Raw genomic sequence first — 13,134 nt, forward strand, 5'->3', positions numbered from 1 at the left:
ATTCTGAGATACTGGCTTAGAAATACAATATTTTTCTAGCACTAGATTAATATACATTTGTAAGCATTTTTCAGATGTAATTTTTGATCCTGACAGGAGATGTGAAATAGCCTAGCTTTAGTTATATGAGTTGGAAACTGTTACAATGTTATGTCAGAAAAGATTTTGGGTGGTGCCGACAGCTACTCTTACAGGAAAACAGAAAAGTCACTGAACAACATCAGGGCTGGACAGAATTCTTCAGAGAGTAAAATGTCCCCATTTACTGAGTCCCTTGGGTGCCCATATCTCTTCTTAACTAAGATGGCTCCCAAAGGACAATAATTAATGTCAATCAGACACTATCAAAGTATATGTCTCTCCTTAGAGGAGGCAAAAGTTAAAATACTTTATTAAAGAAAGTTTACCGAAAATGGTAAAATTGAAGAAGATAACTTTCATTTGACCTTGAATGTACTTCCTATTCTCTAAGAATTTTTAAGAAGCTAGAGGGTAGTTGTTTCTTGTCATTATACTGTTGCTGATTCTGTGGTTAGTTATTAATTTTATTTTTTATGATTCACAATCTGCTCTTTGAAATATGCCATATGCTCAAAGCAATTCAAGGATGACAACTGTCAGAATTACTCCAATAAAAATTGCTTAAATGAGGAAGATTTACTGCAGCTGATATTTCAGCAGAGAGTCCCTCTTTCTTCCCCCACAGCTTTTCCAGGGACTGTGAATCTTACAGCCATTTTATTTTTTCCCCAGTAAAAATCACATGATTGTTTTGTAAGGACTTCTTAAGACTATTGAAATAGAATTGGTAAAACACTCTAGGTTAAGGAGGAAACCAGCAGACATGGAAGTAATATAGATAGTTATCAGCTGGGTTTCCTGAAATCAACATGAATTCCAAGCAAGAATTCTTAAGCCACCTGAAACTGCACAGACTTGATGACAAGGTTTGCTGTATGAATCACTCGCTTACCTTAGATTGTAAAAGCCTGTACTTTGGTAACAAGAAGTCAAAATGAAGGCAAATTTCTTTCTTCTGGGAAGGTATAAAGGGGTGGATCGAATCCACCTGAGTGCTCCAATCAAAACACACATTGTTAAATGTTATCCTGGTTCTGTTACAGTCTTTTTTTTTATTAATGCAGTTTCATTTATTGCTATTCATCTTGAAGATAAAGCTCTGTCCTTCTTTGGAATTACATAAAACGGAATGTGATAAAGGGAACTTTCTTGCAATTATGATGTCGGTGCAGCCTGTCAGTACACTAGGGATGGAAATGAGTTTGGGACGGGGGAGGGAATTCTAATAGACACCATGATACGTACAATGAACACAAAGGTATCCTGAGAGAGAGGAGACTTGTCAGGCTAATCAGATCTTCCACAGCAAAGGAAAAGCAGGGAAGGGTAGCTCTAACCTTGTAAAGATGCTGCTGCTGCTCCTCTGACATCATCAGGTCATGGCTGTCCATCACCAGGGACTCCATGTCAATCAGCCAATCCCAGAGCTCCTGATATTCTGAATCAAAGTCCAGAAGCCTGTAGATAAGGCACAAAAATGTATTATGCATACATACAGTGTAGTTGTTAAAATCTCATATTAGAATAATATATTCTTCGAAACCCATGATGTTCCTAGGTGAATACCTGTAAAAAGAGAAGGGAAAAAATCCCCTGTATGGTTACACAGAGGGCAAAGTAGGAACTTAAAGCTGTGACACAGCTACTTCCTAGATTTTGAAAGCATTACATGTAATTCCTATACTCACTTCTGAGCCACACCATGCCGATTCCCATTTGCTAACCCTTTCTAAACAAAGAGACCACCATGACTATGTCCTTGAAGAGAAGCAGTATCACTTCACAGACAGAAATGGAGGATCGGTGACTTGCTGAAGTCTTCATAGTCACAGATTTAGGGTAAAGACAGCAGCATTTTCAAAATCTGAATTGCTTTCTCATTTAAATTTCCTATGTGTTGCACCTCAATAAGTCTACTCCTAAAAATATTATCTAAATTTTCAACAATGATAACATATGCTAACAAATCAAAAATATTATTTTCCCTGAAAAAAATGACTCAATCATTCACCTGTCCCCCTGCTGTCTATCTGCCTATCTCTGCAAACGCGTATCCTACATTTATTGTCATGGATGAGTAGCTAGCATTTCAGTTTAACACTGAGAGATAGGCTTGAGTGACTCTGGTAAGCCAGTGAGAACCAGTGGCAGATCCAGTATTAGACAGGTGTTCCCCACAGACATGCAGGAAACAAAGGTAAGGACAGAAAGTCAAAACAATGAATCTTTGAATAGGCAGCAATCATTAAAATTCAAAGGAGGATCACTATGGTTTTCAACAAAATAAATCATTAGAATAAGGAGCTTAACAGGATTAATGTGATTCTCTATTGAAAGCCTGGTGAATAAGTAAAGCCCAGATTCTTCTAAAACACTGTGATCAGAAAATGAAAGTACAGGATGAAAACTGTGACTTTGTCCTCCCACCCCCAAACAACCCTTAAGAGAAATGCTACAATTTTACCTAACTCAATGGAGGCAAATTCTCATGAAGTAGTGACCTCAGCTATGATGTGGATGGGTCAATGGAGTGTGTATTACTTCTCTGTTCTTGTCTCTCTAAGTCACATTGCTTTTCAAGAAAATGCATGCCATATACTTCATAGACATGTCAAACAAGTTTATGGTGGGTCTGGGAGTGGGAAGACTTAATCTGGAACTGCCTATTTTGCTTTAATTGTTTTCGCATTATTACCAAGATTCTTGATTGTGGAACTGATTAGTAAGGGTTCAGATGCCAGTGGTATGTCTAGCTGCTGCAGGGACAAACTTCAGCTGGTGTATGGTGGTCTACAACAATGCTTTTCACATTCAATGAAGATGTGGGCACAACTTTTAATTCTAGAAAAATGGAGGCACTAACTCATACTTGGGGAGGAAGATGAAATTCTGCATTTCTAACCAGTGTGGTCAATGCTTTGGATCCACGGACCACACTCTGAGTAGCAAGGGGTTTCCAGGACACTTGGGAAATCTGAATTAGTATTCCTACTCAGCAACAAACCAACACTATAGGAAGGTAAATAAACCATCAAGATTTCAAAGTTAGTCTGTGAATAACAAAGAGAAAAATACATGTGAAATTATGGCTACCATTTCCTTCACGTCTGCCTTCTATATTTTAGCAATAAAAATTGGGGAAAAGTGAAATGCGACCCACAAAAATTGGGGAGTAGGATATGGAGGGATATTGAAACCAAAGGGAGAAAGAAAGAAATGACCAGTTCTTCATTTAAGTGGGCTTGGAGGACATGAACCAAGTAAAGACAGGAAGAGCAGATACTCTAATGCATCTCCCCTTCTCTATTTGCTCAGGTCCTAGAGAGAAATCATGTGAGAAAGGCTGATTGTGAGGTAAAACGTCCATAAGCCTCAGTTCCCTCTCCTGCTCGGAACTGTAGAAGAGATTGTCTTCTGCGGCACACTTGGAACAAGCAGAACCCAGTGAGGATGAAAGGGTGAGAGGAAGGTGTGGGGGGCTAGTTTTGATTAAGGCTCCTGTTGACACTGTGTTACCTAACCTTCTCCAAGAAATGACTCCAAGGTTACTGGAAGTTCAATGGCTAAGCTGGGCAGAAGTGTTACCATGGCAACACAGGTACAGTGAACCTATGGGTGTGCGGGTGGGGATCCGGCATGGGACACCAGGCCTCTTTGGAATTTGGTAGGGCCCATGAGGGTTGAGATGGGGCTTAGTCAGCTAGAATTCCACCAGGGCCTGACCAAGCTTAGAGACAGCAGGAAGTAAAACAACCACAGCTGTCCTCAAGGTGACACTGGCCTGGGACAATCAAGTTAGCCTGTTCCAAAACCCTCTACTTAGCCATTGCATTCAACAAAGCACAAGGTCATGTAAACTTCCATTTGCTCAGCTATCATACTGAAGAAAAGAATGGAGAAAGGGAGATCTGAAAACCTGAGCATCAACCAAGACATCACTCCCTAAAGAGGATGAATAAATTAAGGAGGCAATCATATGGTTAAAGCTTCAGTGCCGATCTTAAAATGTGTCCTTCCCTTATTCTCTGAGGTCTTCTAGTTTGGTTTTGGTTCTGTGATTGTGGTGGTTTGAAATAAAATGGCCACCAAAGGGAGTGGCGCTATTAAGAGGTGTGTTGGGGGCTGGAGAGATGGCTCAGCGGTTAAGAGCACTGACTGTTCTTCCAGAGGTCCTGAGTTCAATTCCCAGCAACCACATGGTGGCTCACAACCACCTTGAATGAGATCTGGTGCCCTCTACTGGCATGCTGAAGATTGTATACATAATAAATAAATAAATAAATAAATAAATAAATAAATAAGAGGTGTGTTGGAGGAAGTCTGTCACTCTGAGGGCAGGCTTTGAGGTCTCTTTTCTCAAGCTTCCCTCAGTGTGACAGTTAATTGACTTCCTGTTGCCTGTAAAATATAGCACTCTCAGCTCCAGCAGCAAATCTGCCTGCACACTGCCATGCTCTCCACCATGATGATAAAGGACTGAACCTCAGAAACTGTAAGTGAGCCCCCTCAATTAAATGTTTTCATTTATATGACTTGCAGTGGTCATGGTGCCTTTTCGTAGCAGTACAAACTCAAACTTAGACAGTGATAAACACCATGACCAAGAGCAACTTTCCAGGGTGGAGGGTGTTTATTTTGTACAAATTACAATCCATCATGAAGGGAAGCCAGGATAGGAACACAAGGCAGAAACATTTAAGCAGGAACTGAAAGCAGAGGCCATGGGGGGAGTTTTCTTTTTCTTTTTCTTTTTTTTTTTTTTTTTTTTGATTTTACGAGACAGGGTTTCTCTGTATTGTTTTGGAGGCTGTCGGTCCAGCCTGGCCTCGAACTCACAGAGATCCGCCTGCCTCTGCCTCCCGAGTGTTGGGATTAAAGGCGTGCACCACCACTGCTCGGCAAGGGGGGGGGAGTTTTCTTAATCATGGCCATTCTGATTGAGGCAAAATGGAATCTCAAAGTAGTTTCAGTTTGCACTTTGCAGGGAGTTGGTAGGCTAGTCTTTTTTTTTAAAGGATATTTTTGTTTCTTTAAACCGATCATATATATTAGTGCTCAATTGATTAGTCACCTTCTTATTCCTTTCATCCACTTTTCTATGGGAAAGCTAAAGAAAATTTATGAACAAGAGAATGATTAATGAATAGACTTGAAATAAATGAAGAATAAATACAGGATCATAAAAGGCTTTGAACCATGGAAATTTCTCCACTGGCTTTCACTAGGCCTTTCAAACTCTTCCTATTTATTATTGCTTACCAACCAAGGGACTCAGAACAAGCTGTCTGTTGCTGTTGAATGTAGCTTGGGCTCTTAGTTCACACTGGAGACCTGAGCATATGGGAGGAGTCTCACAAGGATGCTCTGTGCATCTCCAAGACACTCTTCTCCTTTACAGCTATGGACAGTTAGATTCGACGTTGAATTTGTAAAAATGAGTATTATGCCTCCAGGCAGTGGTGGCTCACACCTTTAACCCCAGCACTCTCCAGAGGCAGCGGCAGGAGGATCTCTGTGAGTTCAAGCCTGGTCTACAGAGTGAGTTCCAGGACAGGCTCCAAAGCTACACAGAGAAACCTGTCTCGAAAAATAAACTGTGGTGATCAATTGTTTGTGATCTACGAAAGCTTGCCTGGAGATCAGAATGCAAAGGTAGCCACAGCCATAAAGGCCAGGCAGTGGTGGCACACACCTTTAATACTTGCAGCCATACTAGTTAGCCATAGAACCAGGCAGTAGTGGCACATGCCTTTAATCCCAGGACAAAAGAGGTACATAAGACAAGAGTAGGGTCTCAAACAAGCATTCAGTCTTAGGCATTCAGTTTTAGGCAATTACTCTCCAGCCACGTTGAGGACAGGATTTCCCCAGCCTTGGTAGAGGTAAGAGCTCTCTGGTGACTTGGCTGCTTTGCTTTTCTGACCTGCACCTTGAGTCCCAATATCTGTCTCTGGGTTTTTGTTATTCATGTTCCAACAAACAAAGAAACAAATCCCAAACCAGAAAACAAACAAAAGAAAGAAAGATCTATTTCACAAGTCATGCTTTGCTCATATGTTTTGGTCCTTTGATATAGAGTTAGCACTGGTGTCCCCAAAAAATTACCACCAAGTTGTGATATAGAAAACAAGAAATGTTTTTGAACAGGCATCTGTGCTTGATAATGCTGGTCATGTGTTAATTTATAAGTTTATAGGAAAACCTTAGATTTTTTTCAAATTTAGTGAAACCAAGTAAATAATTTTGTAGCAAATTAGAAATTGATTACTGAACTTCTTGTTTGATTTTTGTGAAACATTCTGAAATGTCTACAATTTTATGTGCATACCATTGCAGGAAATTTTGTATGCTTGGAAGTCATTAAAACTTCCTTATATTTATGTTATTTTAAAAGGTATGTGCTTTTCAAAGGATTTGATGCAGAGGCAGTATCATCCATGTATAGTGTCAGCTACAGTGTAGTGAACAGAAAAGTCTCATTTTATAACTCTGTCACAACAGCACCACAGGAATGTTAGGAGCACTTCAGCCCCTGGAAGCGTTTCAATCAGCTGCATTCACAACCAGGTTCTTTTGGCGACTTTCCAGAGAAAAATATCCAGGTCTTTCCTTTAAAAGAGAAGACGTAATTGATATTGTGATTAAATGGCAGGAAATTTCATAAGACATTACATTCCTTGAGTACATGAATATTCTTTTGGAGACACTTTTAATCACAAAATTTTATTTATAATTATTGAGGTTATAATGTCAATTCATTATATAGTCTCCTTTATTATATATTGTATGATGGGTGCAATGCACCTGATGCGAGGACACATGCATGGAATGCAATTGGTCAATCTTAAGTATTGTTCCTCAGGAATCATTCTTTATTTTCCTTCTTATTAAGTTTGTTTAGTTTTGAGGAAATATTTATGATGACATGAAATACAGTTTTTAACAACTAACAAATACATTTTAAATGTCTCTACTTTTGTGTCTAAAGTGGTGATGCGGGATGTCCTTCTAAATGCTGTTAACATATGTTTCTCTTATTGGTTGATGAATAAAACACTGGTTGTCCAGTAGCCAGGAAGAAAGTATAGGTGGGCCTACCAGATGAGGAAAATCCTGGGGGAAGGATGCAGAGGGAAGCCTCCAGGGATACCATGTAGCTACCTGAAGATAGGACTTAGACATTCTCTAGTAAGCCAAGACTACGTGGAAATACTTAGATTAATAGAAATGGGTTAATAATTAACAGAGTGCTATCCAATAAGAAGCCTGAGCCATCAGCCAAATAGTTTATAACTGATATAAGCCTCTGTATGCTTATTTGGGACTGAACGGCTGTGGAACCATGTGGGACAGAACCTCCATCTACAAAGTGGTAAATATCAATATATGGGATCTATAAGAATAAATGCTCTTTTAGAGTCTCTTTTACATTTTAATTATTTATTTTAATTTTTAAGACTATAATTAGACATTTCCTCCTCTCTTTCCACTCTCCACTCCCTCATTGACCTGGGGTTCACAAATTCAATTAGGTTATCTGGCCAGTAAGTCCCAAGGGGCCCTCTATCTCTGCCTCCATTGTGCTGGTGTTACAAGTGTGTGCTAGCCACACTTGCCCTTTTATTGGTATCTGGGGTGCTTTTATCGGTATTTGGATGCTAATCATTGCACAGCAAGCATCTCCTTTCCTGAACCACTAAACAATCTTAAAGTACATCTTCTTTCTATTCTAAGAATATGTTACATTCTCTGCAAAAATGTTATAAAAACAAACTCAAATATGTTCTCTGAAAGTACAACAAAGCAAACATAATACCTAAGTATTCCTTTACATACTCTTTCTTTAAATTATAGATCCATGTTAAATTGGTTCACAATAAAAGAGAAAATAGTTGTGTTTGTTTTGCAGTGCTGGGAACCCAACTAGGGGTGTGGTCATGTGTACTAGGGAAGAGTGTCATCATGGTCTCATCCCCAGGACTTAAGAGTTGAACCTTCTATGTATAATATTTCCATTTTAAGAGGTTAAAGTTTAATCATTGGAATAAAATGTCTTCTAACTCAAAGTCAAATTTTACTAGAAAAATGTAGATAGTAAATATGGTGGTTTGACAGAGAATAGCCTCATAACTCACATTTGAATGTTTAGTGACCAGGGAGTGTCACTGTTTGAAAAGATTAGGGGATGTGGCCTTGTTAGAGAATGTATGTCACTGGGTGTGGGCTTTGAAGTTTCAAAAGCCCATGCCAAGCCCAGGGTCTGTCTGTCTGTCTGTCTGTCTGTCTGTCTGTCTGTCTGCAGATCAGAATGGATCTCTCAATTACTTCTCCAGCACCATGCTTGCAGTGCCTGCTGCCATACTTCCTGCCATGATGACAATGGACTGAACCTCTGAACTGTAAGCCAGCACCAATTACATGCTTTCTTTGATAGGAGTTGACTTGGTCATGATGTCTCTTCACAGCAATAGAACAGTGACTGAGACAGTCACAGAGCCTAACATACAGAGAGATGAACAGAGAGAAGAGGCAAGCCTATTGAGAAGCACACAAATGTTTCTTCAGTGTTTATTCCTGAGTTTGGGTTTTAATAGCTACATCTGATCGCCAGAATGACTTCCCAGCATCTTGCTCACCATTCTACTCTGTACATTTTAATGTTAAAAAAGATTCCAAGACCTTTCTTTTAAATCAGAAAATTAAATGCTATCAAGCTGATTTGGATTTTTTTCTTTTTCCCCTGCAGATAGAGTGGAAATATATATATTTGTGAGGCTAACATGGTTTCAGAAATGACTCTTCTCTTTAATCCTGATGGGAATTCTGTTTGACTAGCTAAGTGTTTAATACACAAATGCATTCAGCCTTTGGTATTTAAAGTGGGTATCATTAACTCAACATTTCAACTTAAACTTTGCTTAAACGATAAAGTTTCACCCAAGTGAAATCAATGGGAGGTGTGTGTGAATATATGAGGTCTCATTTTGACCCACTGAGGAATCTTGATTAAAATAGCCAACCAAATTAAGAAATCATCAAATTATAGTAATTATTGAAGAGAAGAAAATGCTAAAGTGTCCATTGCTTTTCTACCTTATCCTGAGTGTTAAAAAAATATTTATATATGTATTTTATCCATATCCATACACATACCTTTTTAAATAGTTAATTTCACACTAACATATTAAAAAATCCACCTGTCTATACTAAAAGTTTTATTAAATCACCCAAGTTTCCTAGCTTCTGCAGCATATTGATTCTTTTACCAAATATTCACTAAGTATTCACTGGTCACATTATTTGAGGAGGGAAGTTTGCTCCTGGTTTTTTATTTAAAAAGGAAGTGGTAAGAAAATTTTACACTTTAAGTGATCTATTGAAGAAAAATATTAATAATAGCTTGGAATCTCAAACTAGTATCTACTCCACGCAGAATGTAATCATGGAATAGGGATAAACAGTAGCATCTAGCCCAATCACAATATCATTAAAGAATAAAATTTAGCTTTCCAAGCGTGGAACCTGTTAGGTACAGTTACATATAGAATCCCTTTTCACTCTAAACATATTAAAAGATAGACATTAATTTACTATCGGATGATATTTCATGAGCCACTGCCTTAGGAGACAAGAAGCCTGACTTTTCATTAGTAAATAAAAAGAATATGGAGTTCTTTCCAGAAATAATTCTCTATCTATATGTGTGTATACTATATATACATACATATATGTGTATATATGTCTATACATTTTATATATAACACAAATATATAAACATACACATACACAGACATTAGAATATCTAAGAAAAGTAAATCTAGACTAGAAACTTTTAGCAAACGGTCTTTGTTTATCATAGACCACCTGTCCACAAACACCTACCACTGAAAAACAGCCATAATCCATATATTTAGAAATATCCACATAGTTTTCTGAGTGTCCTTCACGTCCCTTACAGAATTCTGTAGGCCTGTGAGGAAGTCAAACTCTTGGACACCTTTTTAGATAAATCATTGAACTCAAAAGCTTTCTGAAGAATTCTAGAATAAAATTTTGGAGAACAAAGGAAGACATTACACTTCTGAAGCCAAAGCAAGGGGTACTGTTTGTTCTTCAAAATGAGCCTTCCATTATCATGTACACAATGAAGCTCAGGATCCAGGCCAGCTACTCGAGTGCTGGTGTGGCTTTAGGAGCTCACCCCTTAGTAAAAAAACATCCACCCTACTTCAGGTACCATTAGTTTTCAAGTGTTTAATAGGAAATATTTGCCTTTGTGTTATGATACGAGTTAACCTGAAAATAATTCTCTGTTGTTGTTGCCTGATCTGTAACAGAAGTGTTATAGAAAACTCTGTCTCCATGGAGGCTGACCCTGTTCAGAGTGTTGTCCTAAGACTTTTAGTTACTTATCAACCATCTTTACTGAATTATCCTTAGGTACTATTGTGCAGCTTACATCCAAAAACTGAGAGTATGGTAACACCAATACTGTTCTTTCAGTTAAGGAGCTTTAGGAGAGAAATGGGGGTTTTCAATGATAGAACACTTCTGTATCATGCACAAGGACTTGGATTTGGTACTTGCACAGTAAGCAAACAACATAACAACTTATAGGAAAGAGAGTTAGGCACTTTCTCATTGCCGTGACTTAAGAGAGAAAGGATTTGTTTTCACCCAATGGTTCAGAGATTTTACTCTGTCATACCAAGAGAAAGCTTGGTGGATTGACTCCATGGCAGTGATGTCACAGAGTGAAATTTCTCACATAGACACTGGCTCAGGAACCAAACAATCAGTACAGAATCATAGCTGAGGCCCATCTTCAGTGACCTTCCTTGCCTTGGCTCAGGAACCAAACAATCAGTACAGAATCATAGCTGAGGCCCATCTTCAGTGACCTTCCTTGCCTTAACATGTCTCTAGGTCCCAAACTTTTTCTCAACTTCCAAAAACAGTGCCATCAGCTGAATCCCAAGTGTTCAAAAAACATGTCAAACACATTTCACATTCAAATAATCAGGAGAAATTTTGGTCTAGTCTTAGTTGCTAAGAGATTGACTCAAAGATTTTTTATAAGACTATGGAGGGATAAGTGAAATTTTTTCCCCTTTGGAGAACTGAATTCCTAGGGCCAAATCACAACCATTCTTGAGATATATAAAAATCCAACTCTAAATTTACTTACTATTATTTTACTTTGCCTCAGTTATTTTAATGAAGCTTTTTTCCTCTTATTATCAATCATTTTGTAATATGACTCACACCTTTGGGGAAGAAGACGGGAGAATGATAAAGACAGTAACTCTGAAATAGTTCTGCTCTGTATATTACAATGTGTTTGATGAGGGCTATCCTAGGGGCCATCTCAAGATGTTAGATTTTTACCATCTCCAGCACCATCAATACCCCTGAACTGTAGACAGAAACAATATACATAAATCTTTATTAGTTGACTGTGCTGTTAACTTTGAAGTCATACCTGCCTGCAAAGTAGGCTTCCAACCTTCTCTGATTTGCTGTTTTTTGGCTTCTGGTATGAACAGAGTTGGAATATTACTAGAAAATTGTCTAAGACTAAATTTAATAAATTTCCATATTTCTAGAATATAGTCTCATGGCAACAAGTGAGTACATTTCTCTTGGCTTTTTTTTTCTGAAGGTTTTAGCCCCCAAAGTCCTATGTTAGTAATCTCCTAGGCTCCAATGATCTTACTGCTTTATTCTCCTAGGTAGTTGGAAATACAGGTACACAACACTGAGCCTGGCTATTTTTGCTTTTTTGACCTAATGTTGCACTTTGATAATATTTTTACTCATCCTAGAAGGAGCCAAAGTGATGTGAATCAAACAATGATCAGATACTTACTACACTGGGACAGAGTAACACTCAGAAGGAGTAGGAATACAGGAAAGATTGATGGCTTCTTGAGGATGTCTACTTGTTTAGCTTATTTGTAAAGATAATTTCAATACCAAAACATTTAAGACACAGTACTTCCTTTGTTATGACTAGTGGGAAACCCATAGAAAATATTTTATGTAAGCAGGTTCCAAAAATACTCATTGAGCAGAAAAATTCAAAATGTTCTTTGTGTGCATGGGGCGCGGGGGGGTTGGTAAATGAGCACAACTGCATTCATTTGGATAGAAATGTGTGGCCTATTGCTCAATAGAAAGCCAGGAAATCACCTGCGGCAGTGAAATCCAGGGTGATTATGTCTCTTCTCAGGTGTTTAAAGTCACTCAGCGTATCTTATTGCTTAATTAACTTAGAGAAACAGACCTGGTCTTTAATCAAGCAATATTTTAAATAGTGATTCATTTCTTTCACCTGTCAATATCAGTTGTCTTCCGGGATGTTGTTTGTGCATTTTGTATGTGTTTTCACACTAATCAGGAGATGTGTCTTTTCCTCATCTTTCCTGTCACACTTTCAGCCTTGTGTCATTTAATTCAAGCCATTGTGCAGGAATAACATATACAGTTGGGAAGAAATTTTACACTAAAACCTTGTATGAGAAGGAAATGACATTTCTATTTTCCTCAGTATAAAACACAACCCTTAGGTTCATCCCCAGTTTCCAACAAGCATTGTTCAATTTCTTCTGAGGCAGGGGAAAGCTTGCCCACTGATAATGAGGTATCTTCTAAAAGCTCCCTTGGGAATCCCTCCTACCCCAAGCAAGCAGAGTTGGGAACATCTCTTTGCACTTCTTCAACATCAAATGATTTACACAATCTTTAACATACATCCTCTGCACACTTCCTGTCTAATAGCTACAGACCTCCCAGTCCCCCTCCTCACCATTCTCCCATTTGCTACATTGTACACATCTTTCCAAGTAACTCAAGTGTTCCTGTCTCCTAGGTCTCTCTTACCCTTCAAGTCAGACTGCATTATTCAGCCTCAATACTGGAATTCTGCCCAGTGATTTACAATGTTATATCTATGTCAGTGTTCTCTTTGGGGGAAGTCCTTCTGTGAATAGGTTTGTCTGGATGGTTGATAAATAAAGCACTGTTAGCCAATAGGAAAACAAGATAGGTAGG

The 13,134-nt window shown here is 38.4% G+C and overlaps 1 protein-coding gene across 4 annotated transcripts in view; it reads right to left on the reverse strand.

The window, feature by feature from the left end:
* Akap6 (A-kinase anchoring protein 6) overlaps positions 1 to 13,134 on the reverse strand; it is a 441,052-nt gene that overhangs the window by 116,686 nt on the left and 311,232 nt on the right. For all 4 annotated transcript variants that reach the window (XM_040743100.1, XM_040743097.1, XM_040743098.1 and 1 more), the window contains one exon: positions 1,419 to 1,539. In XM_040743100.1, the coding sequence (XP_040599034.1) occupies positions 1,419 to 1,539 (121 nt within the window). The remainder of the gene's footprint in view (positions 1 to 1,418; positions 1,540 to 13,134) is intronic.

Source organism: Mesocricetus auratus, unplaced genomic scaffold, assembly GCF_017639785.1.
Source record: "Mesocricetus auratus isolate SY011 unplaced genomic scaffold, BCM_Maur_2.0 Super-Scaffold_15014, whole genome shotgun sequence".
NCBI classification, from domain to species: domain Eukaryota; kingdom Metazoa; phylum Chordata; class Mammalia; order Rodentia; family Cricetidae; genus Mesocricetus; species Mesocricetus auratus.